The sequence below is a fragment of the Papaver somniferum genome, chromosome 5, assembly GCF_003573695.1.
Source record: "Papaver somniferum cultivar HN1 chromosome 5, ASM357369v1, whole genome shotgun sequence".
Classification (NCBI taxonomy): Eukaryota; Viridiplantae; Streptophyta; class Magnoliopsida; order Ranunculales; family Papaveraceae; genus Papaver; species Papaver somniferum.
The window spans coordinates 3,908,794-3,924,976 of NC_039362.1; the positions used below are offsets into that span (position 1 = coordinate 3,908,794).

Consider the following 16,183-nt stretch of genomic DNA (forward strand, 5'->3'; position numbering starts at 1 on the left):
ATCCATGCCTATATACATAAGAAACCAAGTTTTAGTAAATAGATTGTGTATATTCGGTAGTAATTTCCAAACATAATTTCCGATTATATATAATCGGAAACAAAACTGAGTAGCTATCCACCGAATACCCAACATTCGGAAATATATATGGATCATTTCCTACCGAATATGCGTCATTTGGAGTTCAGTAACCTATAGCTTTTCTGGCCTGTATATTCGGTTCTAATATCAAAAGAATATTTACGATTGTATATAATCGGGAAAAAAATTAAGTACCTAACCACCGAATAACCAACATTCGGAAAATAAGATGGATCAATTCCTACCGAATATGCGTCATTTGGAGTTCAGTAACCTATAGCTTTTCTGGCCTGTATATTCGGTTCTAATATCAAAAGAATATTTCCGATTGTATATAATCGGAAAAAAAAGTAAGTACCTAACCACCGAATAACCAACATTCGGGAAAAGAGATGGATAATTTCCTACCGAATATGCGTCATTTGGAGTTATGGATATGCATCATATGTATTGTCTACTGAATAACTATAGAGTGAGTTACAGAGTTAAAGAAAAAACCTGCAATAGAGCCACATTCCCGGCAACTTGGCAGGTTCCTAGCCTCGAAGCCTTTCTCAACTCTTCCATCAAGAATGCTAGGCATGACGTGCCCCAAGAATAGTCACCGACTTCATGGAGAGGATCCAAAAGTTGTATAAGGTTGGCGTCGATCCGGTTGCCAGAAGTATTGGGGAATATGACACATCCCAATACACAAAGGAGATATGCGGTGGCAGCGTGGTTCACTTGCTCATCAGTTAACGTTCCATTCTTTTCCTTCTCCAAGGTGCCTCGAAACATATTCATCAAAGCTGTAATGTTGATCTATCTTGTTCTGTAACTTGCATGCCTCCTAAACTCTGCTGTTGTTGTCTCTTCATCCCAACCTAAGCTCTTGTTAGTTAGAGAATAAAGTTGTGCCCAACTTAACTGCTTTGTGTAGTTAAACTTCACAGTTGTGCCTTGGTAGGGAAGGTTAAGAATCTGCACAACATCATCCGGGGTGATCGTCATCTCCCCAAACGGCATATGGAAAGTATCGGTCTCAGGATACATTCTCTCCACGAACGCCGATATGGCCACACGATCATGTTCCAACAATGAATTCTCGGCGGCATTAGCTAACCCCGAGTTGGCAACAATTGTCTTGAACCTTTCACATTCACCGGATAAAGGCCACGCAAGCATTTTTGTTGGTGTGGCGGTAGGTTTGAGTAGACGGACCGCATCTTGATGATCCTATTAAAGTACATAAAAAAAATCCTTAATACAAGTATTACGATATAACACATAGACAATACATTAATAAAAAATAGTAATTTTATTACCTCGGTTTCATATATTTCTCTGGCCCATGAGTCTTTGTACCCAAATAGCAATTTTCCTCCATCCGCTGGTAGTCCAAGGATTGTGCCTGCTGGAATACCCTTCTTCTTCAAGTGCTGAGGGACAAGATGTGATGCTTTCTTAGCAATATCCTTCCTTACAACATCTTTTCCTTTTTTGGCTTTTTGGGCACCACTTGGTTGTCCTTCTTCTTCTACTCTTGCCACTGGATCAACTGGTTCAACACTTGGTCCTGCACTTTGTTGAGCGGCTTGTTCAACACTTAGTCGCACCCCTTGTTCACTTCCTTGTTGTTCAACAGTTGGTTGCACTCCTTGTTGACTGCTTTGTTCTTGTTCGCTTTGTTGAGCACCTGAATTATCTTTGGCACTCCTTTCCCTCCTAGCACTAGATGTCACTTTCTTCCTCTCTTCTCGACTTTGTCTAAACAACAAAGAAAGGAACAATATTTACAAACTATACAATCGGAAGACAAAGTATGGAAATATAACCCGAATGTACACATTCGGACGTAAGAAGACACATATTGTTCCCGAATACAAAACAATCGGAAGCTAACTAAACATATTTGCAACCGAATATACATCAATTGGATTTCAGAAGCTGTAAAGTTTTCATCCTACACAATCGGAAGACAAAGTGCACCTCTATAACCCGAATGTACAAATTCGGAAGTAAGAAGACACATATTTTTTCCGAATGAAAAACAATCGGAATATAACTAAACACATTTACAACCGAATATTCATCAACTGGAGTTCAGAAACTCTAAAATTTTATCCTACACAATCGGAGGTATAAAACATTATATTGTCTTCCGAATACATACTGGCCCCAAAATGGGATTTTTCCTATATCAGAAATTTTGAGATTTTTTCAATATATACATTCGGTAGTGAGTGTTCTTCCGAATACTTTGTGTCTACTTAAATATATTCGGTAGCCGAAAAATTCATTAAACTACCGATTATTAGCAGTTTGTATCCAGGAAGATATGACCACCAATATTCGGCAGATAATCATCAAATCTTTCTCCCGAATACTGTCGATGTTCTTGAAAAATGAAGAACACGACTACATTCGGAAGTAAATGAGCATGCATATCGTCCGAATCTGGATAAATAACCGAAAACCCTAGAAATTTTTTTTCTCGATTCGACGAATTAAAGCGAAATAAACCCCAAATATGATAGATTCTTACCTAATTGGGGCCATTTGAAGTTGACGAAGTGTTTGAGTCTCGGAATCGCCACCACCGACTACATTGCCGGGTACTTGTTCTTCGCGTTCTTCTTCATTTGCAGCAAGAATTTCTTTATTTCTTGTTAAAATTCCAATGTTTGGATCGATACCCCGATCAACATTTTTGGTTCTAGGTCTGTGGGTTTCATTTATCTTATCCATTGTTTTATAATCGAATCGACGATGTTTTGATTTTACGATTCGCGGCGATGTTTCGGTTGAACGAGGAATTTTTTTTTTCTTCCACAATCGGAAGATAATATGAAACCAGAAGAAGAAGAGTTGAAATGAGTAGAATTGTTTTTGATTTGGTTTTTATACAGTTTTACCAGAAGGGCATTTATGTAACTTCAATATCATATAGGGTACCCCTTAACTAGAGTCTTTGGCTGGGTATAAATTGATGGCCCCTAAATCCTTTGGGGTGGCCCCTAAAAACGCCAGGTTATGAAGATAGAAAAGGGTAATATGGTCTTTCAATTATTTTGAATTTTGGTTTAGCCAGATGGCGCACCCTCTGTACCAAGCTGGGGGTGTACATTTCCCGTTATTTTTTGTAGACTCGTCACTCATGAGTCCTGTCTGAAGCCACCTCCTATTCCGCTTAGGAAAATTGATATGGTGTTTTACAAATGCATCAATCAGATTCATTAATATTGCGCGACCACGTGTAAGTTAGAAGCTATGTTTGGAAATTCTTACTTATGGTAATTACTTTGTGTCCGATTCTTATTATATTTGGTGTCCGATTCTTATTATATTCAGGCTTTCATAACAAATATTTCTAGATATATAAATAGGGTGGTACTGGTCCAGTAAAGCTTATTTAAAATAATAGTTTTGGGACCGAGATTATTTTAGAGAGATTATTATTTTAGCGAGAAAAAATTTAACCTTTGCAAGTTTAGTTGGACTAAAAATTTTTATTATTTTAGAAAGATTATTATTTTAACGATTTTTTTTAGAAAGACTATTATTTTAACGAATTTTATTACCACCGAGAGGCCGCGAACAACAATGTCAAGCATGATCCTCTTCCCAGAAGATGTGATGTATGAAATCCTTGTAAGGCTACATGCGAAATCGATCCTTAATTGTAGGTACGTTTGCAAAACATGGTTTTCCTTAATTTCTAACCCCAGATTTGCGGAACAACATCTCAAGCATATTATCCACAACAGAAAAACACAATCTAAGTTCATGTTTATGATTAAAGAAGGAACCAAGCCATATTATCCTCTAGTTAGCACCATAAGTTATGATGATACGCTATATTCTTCTTCTTTCGAGCATAATGGTGGTGGTGTTCCGATGGATCTCCCATTCCAAGACTTGGCTCATTCAATTCAGTTGTTGGGATCTTGTAATGGTTTGATTTGCGTCATGTTCCAAACTTGTATGGTTGATGAGTTGGTGAATGTCCCTGTCATCTGGAACCCAACAACTAGAGAATACAAGATATTACCCAATTCACAAACTAAATTTACAAACCGCTCCTCTTCTATTTATTCGTTTGGTTATGATGGTAAGAATGACGACTACAAGCTCTTGAAAGGTGAATTCTCGCGAGATGGTTCTGTCACGTTGCACCCACTGAGGAGGAGGTTCATGTTTCAGAGGTATATTCGTTACTGTCAGATTCATGGAGAAGCATCCGGACCAATATGCCTTATCATATGCTAAAGTATATCCCATATGATACCGTATATGGGGTGCTTGTCAATGGACTTCGTCACTGGTTAGCTGGATGCAAGATTCTTGAGAAGGAGCTACAGCAGGAGTCAATCATCTCTTTTGATTTCAGCGAGGACAAGTTTAAGCAAATGCACTTGTCAAAAGCATTTCTGAAAAATAGCACTTACTGTTTTGCTAGGACAGTGGGAGTATTGGATGAGTGCATATGTGTAGTTGACGGTGTCTGGGAGCCTCGTTATCAACTTGAGATATGGGTGATGCAAGATTATGGTGTTCCCGAATCCTGGACTAAACGTTTTATCATTCCCCAGACTCAAGCTAGACAGCCTTTCGGTTTAAATCCACTAAGAGTAGTTTGGTCTTTCAGAGATGGTAAGATTCTTCTATTAGAGGACAAGAAAAAGTTAGTTTTATATGACACAAAGCAAGATACCATGACAAGCAGTTCAGCAACGATACATGGTGCAGAGAACTATGTCGAAAGCTTGGTTTCACTCAACTCTGGTATATATGTGGGGAGCTGTCGAGAATATGCCAACATTCTAAGTGCATGCTGGACTAAAAAGCTGCGCCTCTTCAACTACGACGTCTGAATTTACTCATTTATAACCATTTACATTAGTTTTTCTCGCATGTTAGAGGATACTGTAAGAATATTTCTACACATAGAAATATCCCCTTGGGCCACGTAATAATTTTGGTTAATTATAGAATATTGCTAACTTATGTCAGTTACTATTTCTGGGATTATTTATTAATATATATTCTTTGATGGACCGTCGAGATATAATGCTATTAATTAAATCCTAGGAACTTGGTCCTCCTTCTACCTATAAGAGGAACACAATAGCCATCGGTATTGGGTTCGGAGAATTAATTATTCATAACGTAAGAGGTGAAGAAGGAGAAACCATGACTTCCACAAGGTATTACCGCTGCTACTGAGATCATCGGGGATGTACTACGGATTAACGCTAAAAGGTATTCATTATAAACTATTCTTGTATATGATTATCGTGTGATTATCATGAAGTTCAACGATCCTAAATTAAGTATCTATAAAACTAAATCTTATAGTTGGAATCTAGAGCTTGTGTTTAGAACTCATGATCGTCCGTTAATCATATGCAATAATAAAATAAAATTGGGTTTGATATATTTGGTTTTCCCCTTCTGTGAACATAATCGTTCTTATGGAATTTCATTACTTTTCACATCTAATTATCTTGACCCATATCATGCTCACACTTCATGTTCATGTTTGATTTTTTATTATCTCATCAAAATCAAATCGGTTGAAAATTATGGTATACTGTAAAATTTAAGATCCTGTGGCCATTATCACTTATGATTTTCTTGTATACTTTTATATTAGTTTCTTAATTTTGGAAGAAAATATATTTCAACATTAATAACCTACTTAATTTTGGAGGAAAATATATTTTAATTTAATACTAATATCCTACCCTTTATTTCATGTAAATAAGTTAATATATCTTGCTTATTGAGTTTATTTTTGGCCTAATGGTTTTATTTTTGGCATGTAAATAAAAGAAAATCATTTTAAAAAATATTATTTTTTAAATAATGGCATATAATGAGCATATGAGGTAATAATGAACGTAATAATGATGATAAATGAATTGGAAGAATGTCGACATCATGTAGTCATAAACATGCATAACTGTTCCACTAAAGTCCATAAATTCTAATTGTCTTGTATGTGAAAGAGAGGTAAATTGGAGATATGATATAAATGAGAAAATATTTATTGGGCATTATATCTTTATGGCATGAATTAATAAGTGCTCCAAAGCAAATGAAGATAAACATAATATTTTCATCACGTTAATGGTTATTAAGACACTAAAAATTGGAAACATTAATATTTTCTTGTGGGCATGTATACGTGTTAGTTAATATTAAGATAACGAGACAATATTAATTTTAAAACTAATGAAAACAATTTTTATTGTAAATTAACTTATGCTTCCGCTTTATCGAAACACTAACACGATTTTTTATCGAGTTTCATTATAAATTTTATGATCAAAACCATTTTTTGACACCATTAAATTTGTGTGTGCATTATGATATGGTTTGTGTGTGTGCTTGTGCGTTATGATATAGTTTCTCTCGCATTATTGTTTTTCTTTAAATTTTATGGGATTATACTTAAAATTATTATGGGACTCTTTAGTTATCAACACAGTGATACTAGAGTGTTATATCTCAGTATCATCATAATGTTATTACAAGCATGAATTTGCAAATCGTAAAGTGTAGGTTTAGCAGTTATCGACATCATGTGATAATGACATTATTTTAGTTGATTGGCTATCACCACAGTGACCGAGCTATGCTCTAACAATCTCCCCATTTGTCAATTTTAATGACAAAACTATTAATACATATGGAATACAAAAAAGATAAACTTTAGTGGTTCCTATTCCATAGTCTAATCTTCAACGTTCCCTGAAATCTTCGTCCTTCCAAGTACTCCAATGATCCCAAAGGTTGTAAGTTTAGCATCACCGTTGTTGAAGATCCGTAGCTATAACAATGAGATAAATCGAGATCCTCGATCATCATTATATAGTGACATAGGATTATTACGTAACATAAAAGTCCAATTATATCACGACTTTAACAATAATACTACGGTGATATATATCACTCCCCCTTAGTCAATACTCCATCTCGATTATGGAAACCACTCCCCCTTACACAATGATCCGAAAACCATATGTATTTGTAGTGTGAACTACAATATTTCTACCCCTGTTTGTCAATAAAATTGGCAAAGGTACAAGAATGGGATCATAATGAAATTTCCACAAGAGACGTTTCATAGACTAAAAGAAAAATACATACCAACTTAATTTAGATGCAATCATAAAGCCGAAGCTAAATGCATTCATCAAGGAGTTTTAAGATACAATATAACACCTATAAAATTCCACATACGCACACCCCGCAAGATATTACCATTAATCACAAGTTCAAAAGAACTCTCCCCCATTTGATGTCATTCCCGAAAGAACAACAAGAGCGACCTTAATTTCGAAAGAAAAGAAAACCTAAATGTTAGTTAGTCATTTATTCTTCTTCTTATATATGATTCCATCAGCTATTATTCAGAATACTAATGCTCGGAATTTATCTAAATGCAACTGATATCATGTGTATTAATGCAGCAGTTCATGTGGAGCACGTAGATTCTTCGTATAACCATGGTGACTGAAAAAAAGGCTACGAAGAGATGAAGAAAACCTTTTGAAGAGTTTGGAAGACAACATCCAAGTAGTTGTAGATGATTGTTCTGCTCGCTAGGAGTCCAAAATATGGAGGGATATTGAGCCTGGCCATCTCAGCTTACTGCATGCCTTATGTATCCGTAACACGAGGTAGTATTATTTAACAATCCCAAGTGTTATTCAAAGCCACGATCAGGAAAATGATTCACCTCTTGGTTCTTTACACAAGTTGATTTAGCCCATCAAGACTTTAAAATCTTGGGTCGGAATGGGCTTAATTTCCAAATGAATTACCTTAGTAAAAAGCTTAATATTTGGTGCACACCGATCTTGATGTGTTCTCATGCTTAATAACCTTAATTTTATCAGTACATTATACTAATAAAATGCATTTCTAACCAAAGCCTATTGTTTAATTATGTTTCATTTTCATTTAACATGCCCATGTTGATGCATGAACAATGAAGTCATATAGATAGGGCAATGAACCAACACTTTCTTCATAAAATAAATTGGGACGCTTCAAAAAAAAAAAAGTTGCACAAGAAAACGCTGAAAAGCCAAATCTTAATCATATCAGGTAGATACATTTTAATTTTCATGCTTTCACAATTGTTTGTTTTGAGCAGGTCAATCCGAAAAAGCCAAGGGACGATATGGAAAAGATTTAATTGTACCTTCATATACATAACTTCTAAAATATGCTCACTCTTTTTCAAGTAAAAAGGAGTTTAGGAGAATAAGCAATACAGAAGAAAGAGAAACCTATTATATGAAAGCAATTTATACCTATATCATCTCCATAGTCTGAAGATATTGCAGGTTTATGCGTTAGTTTATGCATTGTAATCATTTTCATGCAATTGCAGGTTAACAACACATTGAATTTCCGAGTTGTTTATGCAGATTTGGTGAGCTTACTGCATCTGAACATGCTGAAGATATTTACTGAACTTCAAATGGTAAGAACTCTTTTAGCCCGTGTGATCCATTGGTACCATGAATAGTAGAAATCATACATAGCTTTCTACTTGGGTGCACTTTAGACAATAAACCAAGACAAGAATAAGAAATCAGATTGCACAACTAACATCTCTTCAACATCAATCAATGTATGAGTATGCTTCCAGAGTGCCTGGATGGTAATAACTTGGTCAAATTCTAGGCTCCGAACTGGTGATTGGACCCTTGCGTTTTTGCTTTATTTTTGTAGTAGTTGGATGAGAAAATCCAATTGGATATCTATGGGAAGTAAAGAATGTGGTTTAATTATTATTTTATATGCATTTCGAGTAAGCATTGGCCGGTGAAACTCTTAGAAATATGAGATATAAACTGATAAATAAATACATTGGTTTTTAGTTCCCTTCAAGAATTGACGTTCTTGAATCTTCCTTACAATTGTTTGTCTGGATTTGTGTCTTGGAGAAGAGAATCTGGATTTTTGTCTTGGAGAAGACAAAATTGGAGGTTTCCAGAAGCTTTACAAGGAACCCAGATTTATGCGTGGAAATGGCTCCTGGAGGAGGTTGTAAATTGAAGTTTCGGTTGGCTACAGTGGAAGATTTATTTGAAAGGGATAGAGAATGATTGGATTTTTTGGGCCTCGGGATATGTGTCGTAGTATGTTGGTTTTGTTGCACTCTTTTGTTTCTCTCCTGCCAAGCATCACATTTACGGCTGATGAAGTCGATGTATTGACTGAAACAACTAATCTTGGGTTTAGGCTGAGCATTTTGATGTTGTAACTTTTGAACTTAACTATAATCCATAGATGAGTTTTAGACTGTAAAAATAACTACTAGAGATAGTTTGATAATCAATTACAGTATTAGAGTTCAATCATTCGGAAATTCAAGTTCATTATGATGTTGGAATCTCCCATTGCAGATGATTCTCCTGAAATGATTTACCTTACATTAGTTGCAACACGTTTAAAGTAAGCAACCATAGAATTACCATCACATTTTCAAGCATGATTTCTTCCCACCGAGAGATGAGTCAGTTATCTGCACTGCCAACCTTATAAAAGTATGTTGGCGGCGGTTTTATCAAATCAAAGCCATTTAACCACTCGGGACAAAAAGAAAAAAAGTAGCACCCATTGAAAAAGAATGAAGTAAGTTATCAATGGTACATCAATTGTTTTTTCTTTAAAAAAACAGGTATTTTAGTAGTCATTAGTTGTTATGAATTAATACGTAACTTACAACTGTTTGATGCACTACACACTTGATGGAAGCAAGTCATGTGTGTCAAGTCTGGAATAACGATTGTTGAGATTAATGTGATTGATACATAAAAATTAAACTTGATATTCTCTCAACAAAAGTCAGCAGTTTAATTGATAGATGTTTTTGGAATTTGTTTAGGTGTTTTCTGAGATATCTATCTGTAACATATTACAATGCCCGTGCAAAGCACGGGCTAAGCACCTAGTCCTTTTAAAATTCAATTGTTTATTCTATGGTTGTAAAATTTTCTTCCATTGACAATTCGATGTTTGTTGTCGTTCAGCCGAGAATGCAGATGGGAATGAAATAGGTAATGAATGTATTTCATTACCTAATGAAATAGCCGAGGAGTTAGGTAATGAATCTAATGATCAATAAGAACAACAACAGAATGCTGCAGAAATAGGTAATGAGCAAGCAGAACCTGTGCTATTCAACTATGTCACGGAAGAGCCTGAATGGGTTGGCTGTCATAGCTATTGAGCATGACTTTTTGAATGATATTGATCTTGACAAGATAACTAATGATTTCGCAACTAAAATCAATGGAAGGGCAATTTTCATAGGATGAAACTTTTTCTTTTGCAACATTGGTGCTAGTTCATAGGTATCCCAAATTCTTTAGACAGGTACCTTTGCACTTTACGTTTTAGTTATTTTTTAAAGTTTTATTGAACTTTTATTTATGTATGTTGATATATTGTTCAATCAATTACATTTTCAACATTTGTAATTATTTTTTTCCCCATGAGTATAAAAGAAAGGTCCTTTTCTGAATGCTCGCTCCGAGCCTCTAAAATGCTAGAGACGGCCCTGTTTGCTCTGATGCTAAATCTCTTGTTTTAACTTGGGAAGCTAGTTCAGGTAATAGGAGTGCATAATTGGAATCCTGCTTTTGCTTAATTTTCATTTTTGCTCGTTCATCTTTTTTCTTTTTTTTACTACCTCTGTTAGTGACAAACTTTTTAAGCAACACATATACTGATGCCGATATCTTAAAAAGGATGATGAGCGAATTGTTAGAAGACTTATTTTGATTGAAATTGTTAAAAAGATTTTCAATCACATTATTCGAACAAGCTTACAATAAAATTGAACACAGTACATACATCACCCAAGCCAAATCAAATCAAAACAACAATGACACAATTCAAAAGAAAAAGGAACAACACAATCACAAACTCCTAGCGTACCCCTTCCGCCCCCTCAGAAACTCTCACTAAGCACTGCCCTCTGCAAATTCCGTCGGGTAAGGCCTAATTATTATGTGAGTGTGTGGTTTCTAAGGTGTTTGCTTCAGACGGTTGGCTCAGAACTGTAACACAATACAAATCACTTTATGCAATGGATTATAGGTAGGGTCGGATGTATAGGAGGAATACATATTGCTATGGCGCTAGATCATCCAAATCAATTCTAGCAAGTTCGTACAAAGGATCGGGCACACAACACTGGCACAACTTACCGTTGCATTTACCTCTACCATCTAGTTCATCATTACCATATGTTAGATTACGGGCATCCAACTCAAAATCAATTGACAATGAGTGGAGAGGCCCAAAGGATTATAAACCGCAGGATCTTAGAAACCCAGATAATGTGGGACTAATAATCTCAACACGCCCCCTCACGTGTAGCCTCGTTGGGTCTAACACGTGGAACAATAAATCGGGTAACGCAGAGTAAAGGTGCGGTCATTTGACTCGACACAAATAGTTGGGTCTAACACGTGGAACAATAAATCGGGTAACGCGGAGTAAAGGTGCGGTCATTTGACTCGACACAAATAGCCTGCTCTGATACCATGTTAGATTACGGGCATCCAACTCAAAATCAATTGGCAATGAGTGGAGAGGCCCAAAGGATTATAAACCGCAGGATCTTAAAAACCCAGATAATGTGGGACTAATAATCTCAACACCATATAGTCCATTTTTACCACAAAAACGGCTACAGTAGCGTTCACAAGCAGGTACATTTTGAAACGTGTATCTTTTTGTTAAGCTACCACCTACGTTTTGTCTTCCTGTGCAGATACCAACTCCAGTGCAGATACCATCTCTGAACATGGACAAGTATATAGAGGTTAAATTCAGTTTTTAACTAATAATAGTATTAGGTTTTTGTCAGATGAAAAAACGCCAAGTAATATTTGAGAGATGCTTCTCCATTAAAGTAATACTACTCATAAATACATTTTTCATTTTTAAAAATCAAAATTCATCTCCATCTACGCTAAAAAAAAAGGATATACGTAAAGAAATACAAATCAAAGCAAAAGAATAACAAGTATATACTTACTTGGAGCAAAAGATGACATGATAATCAAAACAATCAAGGAGCAATGTAAAATACTGATCTTGGCCATGACTGATCAGAAAAATGGTATATCTTCTTCTTCTTCTTTAAATATTTGTGGATGGTTTAGATTTTTACTAAAAGTATAACATCTATTTATAGGCACCATAATAATACAGATTAATCAAGAAATAGTCCTAATTCTAAATTAATTACTGGATTATCTACCAGCTAAATTAGCTACACTGGTAATGATTCCATATATCATGACTTGGATACCTTAATCTATCTGAGTGGAGCGCACGTCCTATAATAACATTAGACTGGTTTGGCAGGTGTGTCATACAACATCAATTTATTACTTGAAATTGCCAGCAAAAATTTCTCTAAGAATTAATAAAAATAATGAAAAATACTATACCCCTACTATATGGTTTCAATATATAGAAGCCCCACAAAATGGATCCTTCACTGTCAACTTTATTTTTCCACATTTTGATATTTCTAGGCTCAGAATTTTAGAATTCATGGCTTAACAATAAGAATATTATCCATAACAATTCTAATAATACCAAGACTGCCCTTTAGTATTTATAGGTAATAAAACAAGGTCTATTTTAGTTTTCAGTTTCATTTTCGTTTTCCCTTCCTCTCTCTCATTTTCTTTTGCTCTCTCGCGGAAGAAAAATCCAGCCGAGAAGAAGCAAATTCTCATCGAAATTTTCAGAGAAAAATTGTTCCAAAACCTAGATCTAATCTTTACAAACACAAATCCTGATTATCTAAACCAAATTCAACATCATCATCACTTGTTCTTGGAAGATTCGGTGAAAATCAACGGAAAACGAAGTCATAATCATCAGCAACAAATGCATCTGAAGATTGGCCTACAAAATCAAATCGATCAGATAGGCATACTCATCTTTAACATTTCAATTGAGTTGGTTGATTTAATTCTGAGATTTCGAATTTTTATTTTCTGAAAAATCATCTGGGAAACTTTAATATCTTCATTTCATTTCAAATATGTTACAGAAATCATAAATAGAGTTAGATCTATTGTCTTCTTACCTCAATTTTACTTTTGAGAGAAAATTTCCAAATTTCAAAGAAAAATTTCTAGGATTCTTAAACAAAATTGGATCTATCTTTTTAATCTCTCGCCTTGATCAAAAATCGGTTTTCAGATTCGAAATATGTAAATCATTATTCGTTTTACCCATGCATCTATATAATATGAATTTCGTTTACTTTAATTTTCGAACGACCTGAGCTCATCTTTAATGGATTTTGTTCTTGGTTGATTGTTTTAAGTTCAATCTATATTTGTTACATTCAGTACCTTGTCTTGAAGATGAAATCTTAATCGATGAAGATAACTGGAAGCATATACAGTTGAATCTAATCAACTTCAACAACTATTCCAATAGAAAATCAGTGAAATAAGATAAGTTTCTTTGAGGTTTTTTATGGTTTGAATGTATCATATTGAAATTGTATATACCCTATGATATGAGTTCACTGTTCTTTTGTTCAGAATTGGATTAATATTTCAATGTGATTGAGTTTCTCATTTTGATGACTATTCACAACATGCGTAACTTTCGTATACACATCCAAATTGAATGTGTAACTTGCGTCTACACATTCGAATTGCATGTGTAACTCTCATTTGCACTATTCAGATGCTCTGTAAATCCTAGTTACACTAGTCATATACATGTGTAACTCCTATTTACACAAGTCAAGTGCATGTAAAACTAGTTATACATTGTTGTGTGTATTGTTCTTTTTAATCTCATAAAAGCTTATTGCTTTTTGTTTTCTTCAGGTTGCCAATAACTCAATAAAATTAACTGCTTATTTATGGTATTTTTGTAGGTTGGTCTTCCTGAAATTGGAGTTGGCGCCGAAATGATGACTAAGAAGTGGAATTCATAATTGAGCAATTGTGGAATTTCAGAATGGAACTGAGGACCAAGTGAAGAAGATTGTTGACACACTAACGGTGCCAAAATTGCATACATAGATGTTGTTGGTGAGTGGAGGGCGCCGATAAATGTTGTGAATACGCTATTACATTTGATATTTCTATGGATTAGAAGTATTTAAATGTATTTGGGAATTTTGTACAGAGGTTATGGTCAGTCCTCCATTTGTGTTCCTTACCTCGGCTAAAAGTTCATTGTATCATGAGATTCAAGTGGATGCTTGCTGGGTGAAGAAAGGAGGTGCTTTCACTGGTAAAGTTAGGTATGCATGTGTTCAGCCTTTGTGCATTTGATTAAACAGTTTACAAACCTAATCATCATCTCATATTTGATTGAATTTATCCATCACCATTAGCCATATGCATGTAACTCCTAGTTACACTAGTCATATGCATGTGTAACTGACAGTTACACAAGTCAGATGCATGTGTATCTCCTAACTGCACATGTTATATGCATGTGTAACTCTCAGTTACACAAGTCATCTGGTGTAAGCTTACACGATAATATATCTCTATATGATTCTTGGTTCATTTATGGTCAATGTATGCTGAAAAATATTGAATAATGCTGAAAATAATTTTGATTGCTTTATTTAGTTTTGAATTATTTTTTTGTAGTGGATTGACTACCTCGAACTACACATAGCTTTCTCAATAGTATCATAAGTACAAGGATCAAGGTTTGTGTTTCGGTTTTTAAATGCCAGTACCTTTGGTTTATTTCGTCTGAAATTTATATAACTAATTCATTGTACTTGGCTAATTGTCTAGCTTTTGAAATTGATATCATGAGATTTATTGACATATTTAAACTGAACCAAGAATGTTGTTTATGTGAAATCAATCCATTGAATCTGCGGTTTAAAATACAGTTTGCTTGTATTATAATTTTCGGGATTTTTGGTTGAATTAGATGCTTTGAATTTCATAGGATATAAGAATGATTTAACATATTATTATTGTCCATATTTTTTGGTTATTAATGATGTTACAATAACTTAGGATGTATAGTAGTTGAAACATATTTTATTTGTTTTACATTTAAAGCTTTTGGTGACTTCTTGTTGACTATGACCTTCAGTGCTTGTGTCTCTATAGTTTTTGAAGAAGCTGATGGTGGTAGTTATGCTAATTTCAGAGAGGATGTGTTGGTTACAGGTTACACTAGTCATTTCATGTATAACTACTAGTTATATTTCAGGTTACACTTGTCATTTCCTGTATATTTCAGCTTGTCCACATGTCATTTCATGTATAACTGCTAGTGACACTAGCCAGATGGATCTTTAATTTTTATTTTATTTTATTTTTGTTGTTCTCTTAAATACTGAATAATATTTGTTTGCATTATTGTTTTGGCATTGGTTCATATGTCTGTTCATTGTAACTGTTATCAACATTAAGCACTCTTATGGACTATTTTTTGTTGTTCTCTTAAATATTGGACTATATTCTTTTGCATTTTACTTTTGACACTGGTTCATGCTTGTTTGTTGTTATATTTCAGGTTTCCGATAAATTCATAAAAGTTAATTGCTTATCTGTTGTATTGGCCTCGTTGGAATTGGAGTTGGCGCTGAATACACAAGTCAGATGCATGTGTAACTCTGACTAGATAGTTGTTTATGTAACTCTCAGTTACCCTAGAAAGATGTGTGTGTAACTTCTAGTTACACATGCTAAGAAATTATTATAAATAAATATTAAAATAATACATGTATCTTTTGTATGGGTTCTTTTTAATGTCTATTTTTTTGATGTGTAACTTTGCATTACACATGTCATAAGGAAGTGTAACTTCTGGATACACATGCCATATGCATGTGTAACTTCTATTTACAATTCACACCATACTTTAATAATTTTGGGCCTAGATTTAATAATTTTGTACTTAAATTTAATTTTTATTTAATTTGGGGCTTGATAACATGTAATAGGCCATGGATGTCTTTTAATAACTTGGGGCTTAGAGTTAAACTTCTTTTAATTAAATGCCTCATATTATGGGTTACCCATGGGTTGGGCCTTAGTAAAAACCCCGTAAAAATATGAGTTCG

At 34.5% G+C, this 16,183-nt stretch overlaps 1 protein-coding gene and 1 long non-coding RNA gene across 2 annotated transcripts; both read left to right on the forward strand.

Annotated features, from left to right (window-relative positions):
• The first annotated feature begins 4,313 nt into the window (after positions 1–4,313).
• Positions 4,314–4,937, forward strand: LOC113278663 (F-box protein CPR1-like). The gene has a single exon (XM_026527438.1). It carries the CDS (start codon positions 4,314–4,316, stop codon positions 4,935–4,937), a length of 624 nt encoding a protein of 207 aa, XP_026383223.1.
• Positions 4,938–12,831: 7,894 nt separating this feature from the next.
• LOC113277222 lies at positions 12,832–15,896 on the forward strand. The gene is made up of 4 exons (XR_003324792.1): positions 12,832–14,171; positions 14,269–14,386; positions 14,745–14,806; positions 15,634–15,896. It is a non-coding gene; the product is annotated as an uncharacterized LOC113277222 (long non-coding RNA).
• Positions 15,897–16,183: the final 287 nt, after the last annotated feature.

What these genes read in the sequence shown, in the direction of transcription:
- LOC113278663 (XM_026527438.1), top strand. Translation starts at nt 4,314, where the DNA reads ATGCCTTATCATATGCTAAAGTATATCCCATATGATACCGTATATGGG.